Source organism: Nilaparvata lugens, chromosome 1, assembly GCF_014356525.2.
Source record: "Nilaparvata lugens isolate BPH chromosome 1, ASM1435652v1, whole genome shotgun sequence".
In the NCBI taxonomy this organism is placed as follows: domain Eukaryota; kingdom Metazoa; phylum Arthropoda; class Insecta; order Hemiptera; family Delphacidae; genus Nilaparvata; species Nilaparvata lugens.
Window position 1 is genome coordinate 62,828,086 of NC_052504.1, and position 21,358 is coordinate 62,849,443.

General features: G+C 36.6%; 1 protein-coding gene across 6 annotated transcripts in view; it reads right to left on the reverse strand.

Moving 5' to 3' along the window:
• The window catches only part of LOC111054923 (trypsin-like), a 90,049-nt gene that overhangs the window by 7,817 nt on the left and 60,874 nt on the right, over window positions 1-21,358 (reverse strand). The window contains exon 7 of one of the 6 annotated variants that reach the window (XM_039439033.1): window positions 6,061-6,183. The exons of the other annotated variants lie outside the window; for them this stretch is intronic. Coding sequence (XP_039294967.1) covers window positions 6,127-6,183 — 57 coding nt within the window. The 3' untranslated portion in view covers window positions 6,061-6,126. Of the gene's footprint in view, window positions 1-6,060; window positions 6,184-21,358 lie in introns of those variants that run through there. 6 annotated transcript variants of the gene reach the window in all.

Genomic DNA, 21,358 nt, shown 5'->3' on the forward strand with positions numbered 1-21,358 from the left:
TCTTATTCTGAAGTATTTCGAGCAAAATCCTGGATCTTGCATTCGGCGGGCAGCTGGGATGTTGGATGTTTCAAGAATGATATTTCAAGGAATATTGAAGAACAATAAATTTTGATCATTTCATGATACCCCACTTCAAGAGTTGAATGAACCTGATACTGTCTCAAGAATGCAGTTTTGCTGTTGAATATTAGCACAAGATTGTATTTCAAACATTTTATGGACAGATCACAGATAAAAGTACGTTCACAAGAACTGGTGCTGTAAATTTCCACAATAACGTTTCCAAATACTGTAACGTTATTTTTGTGAATAACGGTTTGCCTGGCTTGGCTGCAGTCGGTAAAGCATGAGTAGAAAATTATATGACTGGTTGTGGTTCTTAGAATACAACTTAGACAAAATTCTTATAGGCTCGCTCAGGAGCTCCCGCAATTCACTGCTCTTGTACAATTTATATAAATCTCTGGAACGTATTATTTCCAAAGATTTGATTATCAATGCTGAATATCGCTGACTAAACCAACTTATTTGGTGAAGAATGAAGTTGGATGGTAATTCTCTGAAAATTTCAATACTGATAACTTGATAAATAATATGAGATTGGTTATGCATGGGAGTGGAGAATCAAATAAAGGATACACCATAAACATTTGATACATATATTGTACAAGAAAATATCAACGAACAAATAAATGTAGAAATATATAGAGCAACAAGCAAAAATAATAAAAATAAGAACAAATATATATAAAAAAAAATATCACAGATTAGCTCACTAGTTCTTTAGCACGAAACGTTACCATGTGCTTTCAATTCATTAATCTTATGCATTTATTCTATGCAGCTCAGATATCAACTTGCTGCTGCTTGTTGATTTAAAAATCTCCCATATATCTCCTTTCCAAAAATCATAAAAATAGTCAATTGATAAATCATAAATCTCAAATATAATGATATGTATAGATCTCAGTATATTTCTCAATATATCTCTCAGGGCTTAAGGTTCGGCCTCTGGTGGAAATAGATAAATTAATTTATCCAATGACAAGAGCTACATTTATATTTTTAGAATTTGCTGATAAAATTAATGATTGAGTGAGCATTTATTCATTATATTGAATTTGAATATTCCTTTAATCTGTGCATCTTTGGATACATAAATTTGATACAACTCTAATCCAATAAAATATGTTTTTGTACCTTTTTAAGACTTGCGCAAGTTTTATGATAATTTTTAATATTTATAATCTTTCCGACGAGCTAGCTTTTTATATTTGTTTCATTCGAAGCACTGAGGGCACCCTAACTTTATATATTTCGATAATTTATTACTCACGTGCTGGATTTCACAAGATGTTGGTGGCGATCCAAATTTCCCAGTCATCCTGGATTTTTTGGTGGCCAAAGTCGTCTTCTCCAAGGGAATAAATAATATCTAATGACTTACGCTTTGATACAGCATCACTAAGTCTTATAAAAAATCAATTAATGAATTTATATCTTAAGTCTTTCAAACATACAATTTAACAAAGGGACTTGTGCTCTATAAAGTTTAGTGTCGTTCCATGGTGGCGTCTGGCAGGCAAGTGGGCAAGTCCTACCCTTATTTTCTACAATCCTATTTCCGACTTACAAAATTGCATACATTCAAATATTTCACTACTACGCCATTAAAAAGATCAAATAGTCCGTGCCAATCTGCTAAATTATTACCTATATCCTAGGTATTATATTTTATAATTACTCGGACAATATCTGATACATAAACTGAGTACTGTAGTGATAATTTATAAATTCTTATCATTTATAAAAATATTTATAGATAAATTTTAATCGGCTCTCTATTGCCGCCCATCGATTACTGTGATTTGATTTGTTCATGCAAATTCACAAATGTATCCATTCGCCTATGACTATCCTACTTCCATAATATTCTAATTTTTTTTTCGGTGTATTTGTTCATGCTCATTACAGATAATAAATATTTTCAAATGTTATAAGCTGTTTTTCTCTCCACAACAAGTAGCCATGTGCTTTCCAAATCCTCTAGTTGGATACTATTTGTTTACAACAAATTTTTGCCAAGGTGTCTGGCTAGATTTCACATTATGCGGCTTGATCGATTATTTGGTCGCCGATCAGTAGGTATTATAGCCTAACCTCAAATTTCAATACTCTATATAATATAATAAATAACAAATAAAAATATTTTCTATTCGGCTGTTCTAATTTTAGCCATGGTACCCGTTATTATCTAATCTTTCACTTGTTGCTATCGCATTTGGCGATAATAGAATAGCTGTTTTGCTCCAGACCTATAAAATTCTTTCAATTAGCGATTTTGCTTGCTTATCGAATTTTAATACGTTACAATCTTACAATACATGGACCTTTCATTCTCCCTGCAAGATTAAATGGTGAAGTTTATATGGAATTTCTGAAAGCTCCACGAATTGATGGAAGACGTGTCTCTCAATTTGAGGCAGAATATGTGGCTCCAGTTGGATGGCTACCTCCCTCATTATGCTAGAAACGTCCGTGGGTGGCTTGATAACAATTATGCTGGGCGGTGGATTGGTCGAGGTAGACCCGTAAGTTAGCCACCACGCTCTCCTGATCTTAATCCAATGGACATCTACTTTTGGGGGGGTCTGGAAAGTATAAAGTTTACAGAGAACCTGTAGAGACCAGGGAGGAACTGATTCTCAGAATTCGATTGACGTTTAAAGTAATGAAGAGACGACCCAACGAAGTGAGACGGGAAACTCGAAGCTTGATGAACGGCAGCAGAAGTTGCACAGAGAAAAATGAAGGCTATTTTGAATTCCTGTAAGCAGTGAGCATGACATGTAATTCGATTATCATCTGAATGATTGCCATCAGTTTTTTTCTAATTCTGTCATTCATCTACTTTGAATTTTTATTCATTCTATGAATAAATTTTTTTGGATCTTGTAGAAGTGTATGATAAGTATTAGATTCATATAGGATCTAGGCTTTATGCTACAGAAAATAATGCAATAATCAGGTTATCCCACCCTTAGGATCATCACTTGAAGCATGCTGTTTGTAAATTTCCTCATTTTGGAGGTGTTCATTCCAGATATTAGCAGTTTTGAACTCTTTATCATGCAGCTTACCTCCTCGAATTTATACTCATTCGAAAGTTTATTGAATTGAGTAGTTTTTAAATTATTGAAACCACTATAAATAACTGGAGAAAAACCGAGAAAAAACGGTTGAAATTTCACTTTGAATTTGTAGAATAGCTATTTTCCAAGTTTAAGCCCTAATAAAAAACTACAAAATATCTTACAACAAATAAAATTACAATTATCTTGTTTGAAATGTTTTTCTCGTCCCAACAATACCCTTGAAATTGAAATTCGACCAGTGGTTTTCGAGTTATTGAGTATTTAATGACCGGAAGTAGGTATATTGTGAAATTATCGAAGAATCGATATATCTCGAATACTAAGGTCGATAGGAAAAAAGTTTACTGAACATTTTATGTTAGAAATGCCCAATAAAATCCATGGTCAACGGCTGTTACAACCTTGGTGGGACACTCTGTATAGAGTGTAAAAGTATGAATATTCAGCACAGTTACATTTACTATTTCACTTTCCAGATAAAACAAACTACCATATTTTTTTACTCAAAATAGAAAATGGCATAAATATTAGATACCTATAATATTTAGGCGTGAGTGTTGTGCCGCTAAAAAACTATTCAGCATAATAAATGAGAATAACTGTTAGAATAACATGGGAGCACCAATTTTATTGTTGGCATACTTGAGAGCACTGCTCAATCGACACATGAGTTGATGGCTGGTGATGGTTGCGGGGGTGAAATCGAATAGTAACTGTTTTGACAGAGAGTTTTTGCGGCGAGCAGCGAATGAATATGACAGGCAGGACAGTTGGACAGTGGCTAACTGCAAACAACACAACGATGATCTGTTGCGTTGTTTGGTAGGCAGTTAGCAGGCCGTGGATAGGCACACCCGCAAAGCACACGGAGTGAGTGAGTGAGTGAGTGCCTTTCCGACGAGTGCCTCCCTGCATTATACATTCGTAACCCCCTCCCTCGCGCCCTTCATCGTGGTGACAGCACCGGCACTCGACTGCCGGCAAACTAATTAGTGTTGCAGTGTGGTGTACTGCCAAAGTGCGTCCCAACTACTCAATGCAGACACCCTTTTGTTTATGTCAGTCGATAAAGCTTTACAGAGACATTCTCGAGTGGACCGCCACTCCCCACCCTCGCAATCAAACATCTTCAGCTCTTTTCCACCACGTAAAGTGTACCCAGTTCCAAAAGTACTCAGTCCCAACAGACTCACCTAAATCTCCCGCCGCAATCATCATTATTGAGTCTTCAACAATAATATTGACATATTTTCTACTCAACGGTTAGCAGTAGCTCTCAATGGATTGTGCACGGCGTTTCTTTTCTGAATGAACGCCATTCTAGAACAACATTATTGAACAATTATTAAGAACTGCAATACTGAAAGGAAAAATATGTTGAAAGAAGGAATCCTTAGTAGTCTTCCCGATAAACTTAACAGAATAAATCGCACTATTTGATTATCATGGAAGAGAATTCGATAGTTTGGACAAATAATCAACCATTTTTGAAAAATCATGTTCAATTTCCAATGACAATTTATTAGAATTTCAAATGGATTGATGGAATAAATGCTATCATATTCATCTACTCAAACTACTTAATCTATCAAGAATGTATACTGTTTGTTTATTCTACTCTTTTATCCTGTCTGTTTCACTTTTACAATCTATTGAGATCATATCATACCTTCTAGCGCCAATAATAAAGTGAAAATCAGACTATGGAATTATTAATCATAATTGTGCCAAATTTTTTTTTTCGAAATTATAACTTTCCCAAGATAAAATTTTATTAGAGTGCTGGATTAACGTTGTGATTTTCTCACAGTATCGGAGTAGTTTCATGATGTCATTCTGCGCATTACATGATTAAATTCTAATATTTCCTCTATTGTTTTCCAACGTTTTCCTAAAGTACTTAGAATTGTTGTAGATGCAAAATCATTATAAAAAATCAGTTGAACGTTCTTTCTATTGCTGAGTCTTCTACTTTGACCGAGGGAATTTTCCTGTATTCTGTCTTTGTTAGTTGTATTCCTTTCTCGTTCTATTGAGGAAATTATTGTCATACCCAACACGTCCTTTGTAATTTGGTTTTTTTTTAATGTATAACATTGCCAGCCCTGATACCTATTTTTGAGCCTGATTCGGTCGACTTGGAGACCTGAACGAGAGACCGATTTTAGATTCTGTAGAGTACAAACATGTTTTCTGAGCTTAATTATTTATTGGCCTGATTGAATAATGTCTTTTCCAGACAGTTTTTTGTTCTCTCCTGGAGACTAGAATTAAATAATTGGGAATCATGTATTCCATCAGTTTTAATCGCTTATCTTTTCTTCAATAACTTATTTATGAAGTATTTTATTTAATTCAGAGCGGTTGACTGCTGCACTTTATTATTATGTTTATTACTTTATTACTATGGATTAGTGACAGTCGAAAACCCATTTAAGGGTGAGTAATGAATATTTTCTAGTATTGTTGTATTGTCTTTATTTTGATAATTTTAATTTTACTCAATTTTCTTACATCTAAGATGTATGACGATATCCTAATGTACAAGAAAGTTATACTAAATGGAGTATATTCTTTTTTTTTATTGATACAGCCTTTCCGACGAGTGCCTCCCTGCATTATACATTCGTAACCCCCTCCCTCGCGCCCTTCATCGTGGTGACAGCACCGGCACTCGACTGCCGGCAAACTAATTAGTGTTGCAGTGTGGTGTACTGCCAAAGTGCGTCCCAACTACTCAATGCAGACACCCTTTTGTTTATGTCAGTCGATAAAGCTTTACAGAGACATTCTCGAGTGGACCGCCACTCCCCACCCTCGCAATCAAACATCTTCAGCTCTTTTCCACCACGTAAAGTGTACCCAGTTCCAAAAGTACTCAGTCCCAACAGACTCACCTAAATCTCCCGCCCGCAATCATCATTATTGAGTCTTCAACAATAATATTGACATATTTTCTACTCAACGGTTAGCAGTAGCTCTCAATGGATTGTGCACGGCGTTTCTTTTCTGAATGAACGCCATTCTAGAACAACATTATTGAACAATTATTAAGAACTGCAATACTGAAAGGAAAAATATGTTGAAAGAAGGAATCCTTAGTAGTCTTCCCGATAAACTTAACAGAATAAATCGCACTATTTGATTATCATGGAAGAGAATTCGATAGTTTGGACAAATAATCAACCATTTTTGAAAAATCATGTTCAATTTCCAATGACAATTTATTAGAATTTCAAATGGATTGATGGAATAAATGCTATCATATTCATCTACTCAAACTACTTAATCTATCAAGAATGTATACTGTTTGTTTATTCTACTCTTTTATCCTGTCTGTTTCACTTTTACAATCTATTGAGATCATATCATACCTTCTAGCGCCAATAATAAAGTGAAAATCAGACTATGGAATTATTAATCATAAATTGTGCCAAATTTTTTTTTTCGAAATTATAACTTTCCCAAGATAAAATTTTATTAGAGTGCTGGATTAACGTTGTGATTTTCTCACAGTATCGGAGTAGTTTCATGATGTCATTCTGCGCATTACATGATTAAATTCTAATATTTCCTCTATTGTTTTCCAACGTTTTCCTAAAGTACTTAGAATTGTTGTAGATGCAAAATCATTATAAAAAATCAGTTGAACGTTCTTTCTATTGCTGAGTCTTCTACTTTGACCGAGGGAATTTTCCTGTATTCTGTCTTTGTTAGTTGTATTCCTTTCTCGTTCTATTGAGGAAATTATTGTCATACCCAACACGTCCTTTGTAATTTGGTTTTTTTTTAATGTATAACATTGCCAGCCCTGATACCTATTTTTGAGCCTGATTCGGTCGACTTGGAGACCTGAACGAGAGACCGATTTTAGATTCTGTAGAGTACAAACATGTTTTCTGAGCTTAATTATTTATTGGCCTGATTGAATAATGTCTTTTCCAGACAGTTTTTTGTTCTCTCCTGGAGACTAGAATTAAATAATTGGGAATCATGTATTCCATCAGTTTTAATCGCTTATCTTTTCTTCAATAACTTATTTATGAAGTATTTTATTTAATTCAGAGCGGTTGACTGCTGCACTTTATTATTATGTTTATTACTTTATTACTATGGATTAGTGACAGTCGAAAACCCATTTAAGGGTGAGTAATGAATATTTTCTAGTATTGTTGTATTGTCTTTATTTTGATAATTTTAATTTTACTCAATTTTCTTACATCTAAGATGTATGACGATATCCTAATGTACAAGAAAGTTATACTAAATGGAGTATATTCTTTTTTTTTATTGATACAGTCATTTTTATATCTGGAATTTTGTAATTGTGAGTAAAGTTTGGAATACTCACTGATGTACATCAGCTGCAACTCTGTAACTGTTCATCATTCTTTTAACTAGTTATTTCTTTTCATAATCCCATTCATTATAGATTCCAAATTCTAAAATTTAAACCTATAATATTTATGTAAATTGTATGTATTGTATTCATTAAATGATTTCTTGAGAAATCATTCATTGAATACAATATTTAGTATGTTATTTATTCTAGCATTACTAAGTAGTTGTGACTTGTGTTGCAGGTTTTTGTGTGTGTGTGTGTGTGTGTGTGTGTGTGTGTGTGTGTGTGTGTGTGTGTGTGTGTTGTGTGTGTGTGTGTGTGTGTGTGTGTGTGTGTAAGTGTGTGTGTGTGTGTGTGTTGTGTGTGTGTGTGTGTGGTGTGTGTGTGTGTGTGGTGTGTGTGTGTGTATTCTTGAATACTCATTCGAGGATCGTGCTGTAAATATGCCTTGCTTTAGAACGAGGGTTTACGAATTCGCCGACTGAGATGGCCGGTGATATCGGACATCTGACCTTGCCGTGCGGGGCTGAAGGACAATCTTCGATCTGACGCCACTAGCCCGTTGCCTGGGGGCCATCACCCTCCATCATCATCCATCACCCTTTGGACACCGGACTCGAGGACGACAGATCTCAGATAAGTACATGATACCCCCCCTACAATATCAGATGTGCCCCCGTAAATTTGGTCTCTTATGACGTTTTGTATTATTTGATCTCTTAAAGACGTATTGTATTTGGTCTCTTAAAGACGTATTGTATTTGGTCTCTTACAGACATGAGTATTAATTGATCTCTTAAAGACATATTGTATTTGGTCTCTTAAAGACATGTGTATTCGGTCTCTTAAAGACAGATTGATTATTAGATTATCCATGTGAAGATGTATTTTGTAATATCCTCTATAATATTATTATTCTCATTATTATAAGAGCAGTCAGTCAACCGCATATCTATGTTTTTAATTCCGAGACCCTCAAACCACTAGAATTAGGATCACATTATTGATCAGATAAAAATCCGCAGACCTCAGGGCCTAGCACAATTTCAACAACTAAGCCTTCTCCCATTAAGAATGTCCCATTTGTTAAGGAAGCAGCATCAAGAATGCTCCATGCACAAATCCAACAAAATGATTGTGATAATGTTGAGCCAGAACTCAAAAAAATTCAGAAAGCTGTAGAATCTGTTAAGAAGGAGCTATTGAAGCCAGAAAGAATCAAGAAGAAATCTTGGATGACAACAGAAATTTTGGACTTGATGGAGGAAAGAAGGTTGAATAAAGGAAATGCGACAGAATATAGACGAATACAATACATTATAAGAAAGGAAATCAGGATGGCAAAGGAGAGGGAACTATTAGGAAATTGCTGTGATATCGAATACCATCAAAGCAAGCATGATGATTTCAACGTTCACAAGAAAGTCCGCGAAGTAATAGGAAAATACAATAAAAAGAATTGTAAAGTTCTGGTAAATGAAGCAGGAGATACCATCATTGATACTGATAAGAAGAAGGAGCTATGGAAATCATATCTGGAGAAGCTTTTCCATGATGTTAGAGAAGAACATGATACATTTGTAGGAGAAGGGCCAGAAATCCTTGTTGAGGAAGTACAAGCAGCCATTTCACATATGAAGCCCCGAAAGGCAGCCGGACCAGACCAAATAGAAGCTGAATTCTTGAAATTGCTGAATGAGGATGGTATTAAATGGCTGACTAAAATATTCAATAACATTTACTCATCAGGAGTAATTCCAGAAGATTGGTTGAAGTCAGAATTCGTCACACTTCCCAAAAAAGCAAGTTCTAAAACCTGTGGTGACTTCAGGACTATCAGTTTGATGAGCCATCTCTTAAAGATATTCCTCAAAATAATTCACAGAAGGATATATAGGCTTTGTGAAGAGCAGATTTCACCAAACCAATTTGGGTTTGTGAATGCTGTTGGAACAAGAGAGGCTCTATTTAGTGTTCAAGTATTGTTCCAAAGGTGCAGAGATGTTAGTTGTGATGTATTTGCATGCTTGATTGATTATGAGAAGGCTTTTGACAGGGTTCAACATGTTAAAATGATTGACATACTCAAGGCAATAGGAATGAATAACAAAGACTTGAATATAATCGCAAACTTGTACTGGAATCAGACAGCAGTTTCAAGAGTTGATGGCAGCCACACTGATGAAGTGAAAATATTGAGAGGAGTGCGTCAGGGTTGTGTTTTGTCTCCTATTTTGTTTAATTTGTACTCTGAGTTTATTTTCCGAGAAGCACTCAGTGAGATGGAAGAAGGAATCATGATAAATGGTGCAAATTTGAATAATATACGATATGCGGACGATACCATCATGTTTGCAGATAGTCTTGAAGGATTACAACTGTTGATGGACAGTGTAACAAGAATAAGCTCACAGTATGGTTTAGAAATAAACACAAAGAAAACAAAACTTCTGATAGTGAGTAAAGAGAACATTGCTGGAGCCAGCCTTTACATCGATCAAGTCAGGGTAGAAAGAGTGAAGCAGTACAATTATCTAGGAACGATTATTAATGAGAAGTGGGATAACTCTCAAGAAATCCGGTGTTGCATCGAAAAAGCCCGTTCAGTGTTTGTTAAAATGAGCTCACTCTTCAAATCCCACAATTTGTCTTTAGAAATGAAGCTCCGACTCATGCGTTGCTACATTTTCTCTGTTTTGCTGTATGGTGTGGAAACCTGGACTCTGAACAAAGAAATCACCAGAAGACTTGAAGCATTTGAACTATGGCTTTACAGAAGAATTTTAAGGATATCTTGGACACAAAAAGTCACGAACGCAGAAGTACTACAGCGCATGAGAAAGGGAGCAGAGTTGGTTAACACCATAAAATGCCGGAAACTCCAATACCTCGGACATATAATGAGGAACACAGAGAGGTACGGGCTACTCCAAGAGATCCTTCAAGGCAAGATAAACAGCAAGAGAAAACCGGGTCGAAGAAGAATATCTTGGTTGGCGAATCTGAGGAAGTGGTTCGGTAAAACATCAGTAGAACTCTTCTGAATCGCAACCAACAAAATCAAGATAGCCATGCTGATAGCCAACATCCAGAACGGATAGGCACTTAGAGAAGAAGCCTTCTCCGACAAAATCATTTGTCATCAGGAGATCGGCTTGAAATCTGCTGTCGAGTGGATTAAAGTGGATTGCATGACGCATACAATTCAATATCTCAATGTAACTTGATGAAAAATCAGCTGATGTGTGGACAATTAATTACATGCCTCATTGAATGCAATTTTTATGCACTATTAAATGAACTATTGATGAACAATAGTAAATAACTATATGATTGCATGCAATAGCACATGCAATCAATAACTAAAATAACATAGTATTGTCTCTTGACCTTTCTCTGCTTTGAACTCGGGCTGGCCTGTTGCCAGTATGTCTTGAAGAAGATTAGATTTTGATGTTAGCATTTCCGATACACCAACCCCAACAGCCATTAGCCGTTTTCACACCGATATCTCGCCGACAAGACATACAGACAGGATTTACTCTGATGGACAGTATAAGAGGAGGCTGTGGTTTATAACTGCGCGAGGTCTACTGTTCACAGTGAAAGGGTCTCATTTTCTTCGCCCTTCTTATATTATTTTATCTGTGGAGTTTTATTTCAATGAAGACATGGAGATAGAAAAGTGAGTCAAAAATAGATTTTGTTATCAGCGTTCAGCCGGCCGTATCTTATCTTCCTTCCAACCCAAACTCCTTATTGTAGTACGGGTAGTGTCCTACTCTCTTTTTCAATTAATTACAGGTAAAATCAAATAGTTTGTACTATCAATGTTTTGTTTTGTTATCGATGTTGTTTTCAATCGATCAAAGTACAACCCTTCTCTATACTATGAAAGGGTAAGAATTAAATCAACAGCTATAAATCTTTCAACTGCTGTGGCTGATGATAGACCGTACTACGATTTCGAACCCACAGATGAACCAACTAAGATCTTCATTTGCGATTCAGGTTAGTTTCAATTTGGCTTTTTGAATAGGTCCTCAATTATTTTGCTTTGCCAAATAGTAGTTTATTTTTGAACTGATTCATCAACTGATTGCTCACTTGATTGATTAATTTGCAAATTAATTACTCTTCTTTCTAATATTAACCACTTAACCATTTTCCTCCTCAACCGATTGAATTAGGAGAATTATAAGGTGAGATAAGTTGAATTAATTGGTCAATTTTGTCTATATAAAATGATGAATAATAATTTATGTATTCATTAGGTGTTAAGCCATATGCTCCCTCATACGATTTTATGAAAGTTTATTTTGGTTGACTGATTTTATTTGAAACCCTGGACAATACCAGTTCAATAGATAGGTATCTACTTCCTGAACCTACACTCCTCCTCAAAAGTGGTAGCGAGAGAATAGCTGCAATGGCTAATCCCTGAATTTAACACATCCTCAAGGGTGGTTGCGAGCGAATAGCCGCAATAGCTCAATCCTCAACTTAACCATCCTCACAAGTGGTTGCGAACGAGTCGCTGCTATAGCTCATTCCTCAATCTACTCATACCCACAAGTGGTTGGGAGCAAATAGCTGCAATAGCTCATTCCTAAATTCAACCCATCCTCACGAGTGGTAGCAAGTGAATAGCTGCTATAGCTCATTTGTAAATTCTCTCATCCTCACTAGTGGTTGCGAGAGAATAGCTGCAATAGCGATTCCTAAATTCATCCATCCTGATAAGAGGTTGCGAGCATATAGCTGCAATATCTCATTCCCAAATTCATCCATCCTTACCAGTGGTAGCTAGCGAATAGCTGCGATAGCTAATCCCTGAATTTGACACATCCTCAAGGGTGGTTGCGAGCGAATAGCTGCAATAGCGTAATCCTCAACTTAACCATCCTCACAAGTGATCGTTAGCGAGTAGCTGCTATACCTCATTCCTCAATCTACTCATCCCCACAAGTGGTTGGGAGCAAATAGCTGCAATAGCTCATTCATAAATTCAAGCAATCCTCACGAGTGGTTGCTAACCAATAGCTGCAATAGCTCATTCCTAAATTCATCCATCCTCACTAGTGGTTGTGAGCGAATAGCTGCAAATGCTCATTCCTAATTTCATCCATCCTCACTTGTGGTTGCGAGCGAATAGCTGCAATAGATCATTCCTAATTTCATCCATCCTCACTGGTGGTTGCGAGCGAATAGCTGCAATTGCTCATTCCTAAATTCATTCATCCTAACTAGTGCTTGCGAGCGAATAGCTGCAATAGCTCATTCCAAAATTCATTCATCCTAACTAGTGGTTGCGAGCGAATAGCTGCAATAGCTCATTCCTAATGTCATCCATCCTCACTGGTGGTTGCGAGCGAATAGCTGCAATAGCTCATTCCTAAATTCATACATTCCCACTAGTGGTTGCGAGCAAATAGCTGCAAAAGCTCATTTCTAAATTCATCCATCAACACTAGTGGTTGCAAGCGAATAGCTGCAATAGCTCAATCCTAAATCCATCCATCCTCACTAGTGGTTGTGAGCAAATAGGTGCAATAGCTCATTCCCAAATTCCTCCATCCTCACTAGTGGTTGCGAGCAAATAGGTGCAATAGCTCATTCCCAAATTCATCCATCCTCACTAGTGGTTGCGAGCGAATAGCTGCAATAGCTCATTTCTAAATTCATCCATCCTCACTAGTGGTTGCGAGCGAATAGCTGCAATAGCTCATTCCTAATTTCATCCATCCTCACTGGTGGTTGCGAGCGAATAGCTGCAATAGCTCATTCCTAAATTCATCCATCCTCACTAGTGGTTGCGAGCAAATAGCTGCAAAAGCTCATTTCTAAATTCATCCATCAACACTAGTGGTTGCGAGCGAATAGCTGCAATAGCTCAATCCTAAATCCATCCATCCTCACTAGTGGTTGCGAGCAAATAGGTGCAATAGCTCATTCCCAATTCATCCATCCTCACTAGTGGTTGCGAGCAAATAGCTGCAATAGCTCATTCCTAAATTCATTCATCCTAACTTGTGGTTGCGAGCGAATAAGAATAAGAAGAATAAGAATAAGAATAAGAATAAGAATTCTTTATTGCCGTTGAACAAAATTAATCGCAATAGGCAGTGTCAATATGCAGTAAAGCTTTAGAATACAAACATACACATAAAAAGTCATATTCAAATATACTTAATAATAAATATAAGTCAGGAAACATTACAATACAATACTATCAAAATATTTAAAAATTCAATAAAATATTATAAAAAAGCAGGCTATTGTAATTATTATTATTTTACTTGATAAACACCTGGAAAACCACACTGTTACTGATTATACACTAACATTTACTACATTTCAAAGCACCAAACATCATCATGATTTTAAATATTCGTCGACCGAATAGTAACCATTCTGTTTTAAAATCAAACTAACTGCATTTTTAAATCTATTAACAGGCAGGGTTTTAACATTTACTGGCAACTTATTAAACAAAGCGAATTGTAAAAACATGTGACTTTTCAAACTCTTGGTCAGTCTTATTTTAGGGGTAACAATGTTTTCTTTATTCTTTGTATTATAGGTATGGTAATCACTGTGTCTGGGAAAGTTCTGTAATCTTTTTTTCACATGCATTACATTATATAGAATATATAAAGATGGCAAGGTCAGAATACCATGTTTAATGAAGTGTGGCTTACATGATTCTCTCTGGGGAAGGTCTAGGATAGCCCTAATAGCTTTTTTTTGCCATATGAAGACTCTCTTGTGTGTTGTCGAGTTCCCCCACATTCTAACACCATAAGCCAAATGAGAGTGAAAAAGACCATAATATGTCATCATTACTGTATCAGAGCTTACAGAATTTTTCAGTCGCCTCAGAAGATATACTACTCTGGCTAAGCGTTTACATAGACCATCAACATGCTCCTCCCAATTGAGTTTAGCATCCAAGATTATACCCAAAAGTTTCACTGGTTTAAAAACTTCATTGTCAAGACCTGCTGAGTGTCCCAATTGAAATATTATTTTCTCCATTTTCTCTTCATTTATCTTAAGCTTATTGGTTGAATACCATGTTTTAGCTTGTGCCAAAGATCCATCAAGCTTCTTATTGATATTTTCTATGCTCACATCTGACTGAATTAAGGTGGTGTCATCAGCATACATCACGGAAAGACCTGATACATTGAAGCTAAAATCGTTTACAAATACCAAAAAGAGAAACGGTCCAAGTACCGATCCTTGTGGAACACCAGCATATATATTCAAGAAATTGGAACATTTACCATCTATGATAACCCTTTGCTTCCTACCCTGAAGATAACTTCTTAGGAGACTTAGCTCCTTGCCTACAATACCATAATATTCAAGTTTTTTACATAATATCTCATGCGAAACCAAATCAAAGGCCTTGCTCAGGTCTATTAGACTGGATCCTACCATACATTTCTCCTCAAAGCATTGCAAGATTAGGTCCACAATTTTTTCAACCGCATCAATTGTGGAGTGATTAGGTCGGAAACCATACTGGTAGGGATACAATAAGCTGTTATTCATGAAATATTCATATAATTGTATAAGCAGGCAAAATTCTATAATTTTACTGATAATAGGTATGAGAGAAATCGGTCTGTAGTTCGAAGGGTCATTATGATCTCCTTTCTTTAGAACAGGTGTGACTTTGGACAACTTCAGACAATCAGGGAAGCATCCCATGACAATAATCAGGTTTATAATAAACGTGAGGGGAAGCAGAATAACGTCAGTTATCTCTTTAATTAAATAATTAGAAATTCCATAGAAATCTTCACTACGGGAGTTACTCATTCTATTCACAATTGCTTTAACAGAAATCATATCCACTGTCTTCAATTTAAAGTTATATTTCGATTTAGGAGCTTTGATCAAAAATTCTAAAAATGATGCTTCACTTTGTTCCTGAACCTCATTTTGCATTGTATTCGATATATTAGAAAAATGCTCATTCAAAACGTCAGGAGGGATTGTGATTGGCTTCTTGAAGGTTTCAGTATAAGTTTCTTTTTTTACAATCGACCATGCAGCTTTACATTTATTGTTTGCTTTTTCGATAAATTTACTATTATTTATTATTTTGGCTTCTATCAACTTTTTTCGGTAAAGCTTTCTTACATTCTTATAAATTTTTCTATCATCTTCATTTAAAGTATTTTTAAATTTACTGTAGGATGTCAACAGTAAAATGTGTAATTTTCCAAGTTCAGGTGTGTACCAGTTTGTCACAGATTTTTTCTTGCTTCTACTTTCGAATGACAATCTAGGACAGCTGCTATTCAAACACTCCACTACAATACTTAAAAGAGCTTCAGCTGCCTCATTTACATTATTATTGGATTTGTAAACTTTTTTCCAACAAACATTCACAAGAGACTGTTTCAAATTATCCAACTTTTTCTCCGAAAATAACCTGATAGAAATTGTTTTTCCAGGGCTTTCATCAATTTCATTGCACTTATTTGGAGATGATAGCTTATTTTCTAGATTAAAAGATACACAAACACCCGCATGGTCCGATATCAAACCCTGTTCTAATTGAGAGACTTGAACGTATGCAGCAGAAACATTACTAATTACATTATCCAGACATGATTTGAACCTAGTTGGAGAAGAGTTTGCACAATATAAATCGAATGATCTCAACAAATTCAAGAAATGTTGAGTACTAGGTTCTAGGGTTTTTATTATATCAACATTGAAATCGCCTGCCAGTATTAGGTATTTGAAGCCTTTAATCCTATTGGTAACAAATGTTAATAGCCGCTCTAAATTAGTGATAAACTCTTCAAAATTAGAGCTTGGAGTACGATAAAGACTTATTACTAGGGCATTCCATTTGTTAAGCCTAATAGCTGACGCCTCACAACTAGTCTCACAACAATAAGATGATATGTCAATGTGTTTAAAATCTAGCCCTTCTCTAACTAAGATCGAAGAACCCCCATAAGGAGAACGTCGACAATAGAAGCTAGCCAAAACAAAATTTTGAGGAACATAGAAGCAAATTTCCTCCTCTCTTAGCCAGTGCTCACTCAGGCAGATTACCTCAACTTCCCTTTTATTTATAATAGCCTCCAGTTCAAAAAGCTTCATTCTTAAGGATTGAATATTCAGTGACCATACTATTAAATTTCTCTGAAGGTCCTGTTTTTTGCATTTAGAAATTGGTAGATCGCGAAAGATTTCAACAGGACCAACAATTAGTTTTCCGAGTAGCATTCTCCATACCCTAGTTCAATTACTCTTCTATTATCAACTGAACACTTCATTAATTTGTCAATCTTATCAGCCAGTGCCATCTTCCCTTTCCTATTTAGGTGAAGGCCATGCCTGGTAAACATATCTCTTTGCAGGTCTGAGATATCAATAACCCTCACATTACTAAATTTCCCACACAATTTTTTTATTTTACCATTTATTTTTCTAATTTCAACATTAACACAAGACCAGTCAGGCAGGTCATGTCTGACTGGAATTGTAGATACTAAAACATTAGTGAATACCAACAACTGCAGAACAGTGAGCAGACCTCTCAAAAATTTGGCAGACTGGTTGCAATATACATCATTGGCCCCTCCCATTAGCACAACATGGTCATCACTGGTCATATCAGCACTATCACTTTCAACATTACGGGCAATCGGGCTTAATTTTGCACCCGGCATAATAAACCCACTGACTGAATTAGATTTGCCTGAATCCACACTGTTGAGATAGTGAACCAGGTCACGACCGTGACTGTCACTGAAAATTTTAATCTTATTTTTGTTCCGCTTACCAAGATCAGTATTTGTTAATTTCTTCTCAACAGAACTATTTTTAGTTTTAGAAGTTCTTACCTGTCTAGAAACTGAGAAATTATTATGAATGTCATTACAAATTTGTGCCGTACCCTGAACAGTATTTTCTGAATTTCTACATTCTAGTAATCCTAACGACTTGCTAGACATTGTTTTTGGTTTCAGTATCTGACATAAATTACAAAGAATCCTCCATCTATAATTGGCCGCATTAAAATTAGAATCAAAAGAGAGACCCTCTGTTAAATTAGTTATACTGTTTTTTTCACGAAACTTGAACACTTCCTCAAGGAAAAACAGGGCGAATACTCCACAATCATAGTTGTTGTTCTGGCGAGGACAAGGTATATAAGCCAACCTATCTGAATCAAAAATCGAACTTACTCTCCCTATCAGAGCCTCCGCATATTTATCATTGAGTTCACCCATTGAGTCCAGCTTAAAAAACACCTTACCAATTTTATCAAACAGCACAATGCTCCAATGTGAACCACACCAACCATCCCCAGTACTGGAAGGCTGATTATCATTCACCACAAAAGCAATTATATCATTTTTATAGACAATTTCCTTAAGGAAGGATAAATCTGCGTTTTTATCATTAATTATCATGCTAGTTATCGCTGGTAGAACAACATAATTTTTACCTGAAAAAGAATCAATCAAATAGTTACAATAACAGTCCATATCCGTATCAGTCAGAAGTTCATTTTTAAGAAAATGACTAATCTGATCCATAAGTGTAGCCTCACGAGAAGACGTCTCCTCACTCTCAACTCCCGCAGCCCGCACTCGCGATTCACTCGCCGACACCTCCATCAGTCGAAAGTCGAGCTCCATCGAACGATTGATCGCCGCACTCCATTGCTCCTCGAGAACTTTTATCCTATCTCTCAACTGTAGATTCTCAAGCTCCAAGGCAGATTCATGGGTTGTTTGAGACTTATCACAAATATTAGAATCATTGAAATTGATCTCTTTGCCAACATTAGACGGAGATAATAGCAGCGACTCCTCGTCGGTTTCAATAGATGATATAGCCAGACTATCATGTGTATGCGACCCATTAATTTCTCGAATAATAGATGCACTGCTATTTGTCTTTATCGATACAGAACAGTTTTTGACAAGGCAACGCCAGGTAATATCACCTTTACTTGTGCAAGATCCTTTTCTAAATTTAACATTATTATATAAAATAGCAGGGTTGCCCTTTGACGTTTTGCTCTTTTCTATTGTCGATTTCATATTAATCTTACTCGATTTCACATTCATTGACTGTTTATTTGTTTCAATCGTATAGAGCTAATTCGCATACAAGGAAAAACAATAGAATTTTGATTATGCTTATCAAAAGAGTCAAAGGAAGAGTGAGTCAAAGGAGATTAACAGCGCCAAGATAAGCAAAATTGAAATTCTTTTCCGATTGAGTAAATTAATACGAAGAGAAAGTGACCCGGTGCGTATATTTAAGTATTGGCGCGGCCGGTTTACCGTAGTTATCGTTGGCGTAGGTCAGTTCAGATTAGCTGTTTCGGAATCAAAAGTTACTAACATTCCGTTGTCAAAATAACCAAAAACTCCGGCTACCAAGTATACAATTTACGCCAGTCTATATCTATAGATAGAAACAGAAAGGCCGCTCATCAAATTACCAGCCAGATAAGAGCAAAAGCCTAGTCTCTAGCAAAAACAAGCAGTATTCTCAGTCGCTTGTCAATCAATCTATCACTCTCTCCCTCCTTAATCAGTATACACAAGCACAGACAATCAGAACAGAACACTGCCGAAAAACAGTTTGTCACAGTTTAAAAATGAGGTTAGAAACCCTCAATCGCGAATAAAGTGGATATCACAAGTCTTTACTTACAGTTCACAGGGTCCAAGTGTGATTATAATATTGAACGGCACTATTTGGTTAGTATGATAAAATCTAAAACACTTAATTATTCACTTTAACTGGTAAAATCTCTAATAAATGAAGAGCTACTCATAATAGCTGCAAATAGCTGCAATAGCTCACTCCTAAATTCATCCATCCTCACTAGTGGTTGCGAGCGAATAGCTGCAAAAGCTCATTCCTAAATTCATTAATCCTAACTAGTGGTTGCGAGCGAATAGCTCGCAATACCTCATTCCCAAATTTATCCATCCTCACTAGTGGTTGCGAGCATATAGCTGCAATATCTCATTCCTAAATTCATCCTTATCACTAGTGGTTGCGTGCGAATAGCTGCAATAGCTCATTCCTAAATTCATTCATCCTAACAAGTGGTTGCGAGCGAATAGCTGCTATAGCTCATTCCTAAATTCATTCATCCTAACTAGTGGTTGCGAGCGAATATCTGCAATAGTTCATTCCTAGTTTCATCCATCCTCACAGGTGGTTGCGAGCGAATAGCTGCAATAGCTCATTCCTAAATTCATTCATCCTAACTAGTGGTTGCGAGCGAATAGCTGCAATAGCTCATTTCCAAATTCACCCATCCTCACTAGTGGTTGCGAGCGAATAGCTGCAATAGCTCATTCCTAAATTCATTCATCCCAATTAGTGGTTGCGAGCGAATAGCTGCAATAGCTCATTCCTAAATTCATTCATCCCAATTAGTGGTTGCGAGCGAATAGCTGCAATAGCTCATTCCTAAATTCATTCATCCTCACTAGTGGCTGCGAGGGAATAGCTGCAATAGTTCATTCCTTAATTCATCCATCCTCACTAGTGGTTGGGAGCGAATAGCTGCAATAGCTTATTCCTGAATTCATCCATCCTCACTAGTGGTTGCGAGGGAATATGTGTAATAGCTCATTCCTAAATTCATCCATCTTCACTAGTTGTTGCGAGTGAATAGCTGCAATAGCTCATTCCTAAATTCATCCATCCTTACTAGTGGTTGCGAGCGAATAGCTGCAATAGCTCATTTCTGAATTCATCCATCCTAACTAGTGGTTGCGAGCATATAGCTGCAATATCTAATCCCTAAATTCACCCATCCTCACTAGTGGTTGCAAGCAAATAGCTGCAATAGCTCATCCTTTTATTCAACCCATCCTCACGAGTGGTTGGAATGGAATAATTGCCATAGCTCTCCCTTAAATCTAATCCATTCTCACGAGTGGTTGTGAGCAAATAGCTGCGCAAATAGCTGCAATAGCTCATTTCTAAAACCAACTCATCTCCACAAGTGATTGCTAACATATATCTGCGATAGTTCACGTCTCATTTTACCTATCCTCACATGTGATTCCGAGCGAATGGCTGCAATAGCTAATCTCTAAATTCAACCCATCCTCAATAGTGGTTGCGAGTGAATAACTGCGATATCTCATCTGTAAATTGAACTAATTCCTATGAGTGGGAGCAACAAATAGCTGCAATAGGTCATCTCTCTATTCACTCATCCTCACCGTTGCTAGCAAATTGCTGAAATAGCGCATTTCCAAATTCAATCTTCCCCATGAGTGGTTGCGATTGAATAGCTGCAATAGCTCATCTCCAAATTTGACCCATCCTCACGAGTGGTTTCGATTGAATAGCTGTTATAGCTCATCCCCAAACTCAACCAATCCTCACGAGTGGTTGCGAGTGAATAGCTGCAATAGCTCATCCCTAAATTCAACTCATCCTCACGATTGTTTGCGAGTGAATAGCTGCTATAGCTCATTCCTCAATCACCTCATCGAATAGCTGCAATGAATCATCCCAAAATTTTAGCAAGAAGCTTCTTTAACTTGTCTAATCCCGTCAGAGCAGCTACGCTCTATTCGATCCATTCTAAAAAGTTGTGTCACTTCATCCTTTTGAGTGATCCTGGTCAGATTAACCGCACTTCCATCCTATATTTCCTGACAGTTGTATCAATAGTCCTTCCCATCCTCACGAATGGTAGCAAGCAAGAAGCTGCTTCAAGTTGTCCAATCCTGTCAGAGCAGCTACGCTCCATTCGATCCATTCCAAACAGTGGTGTCATTCCATCCTTTGAGTGATCCTGACCAGATTCATCCCTGGAACTCAGACCCCC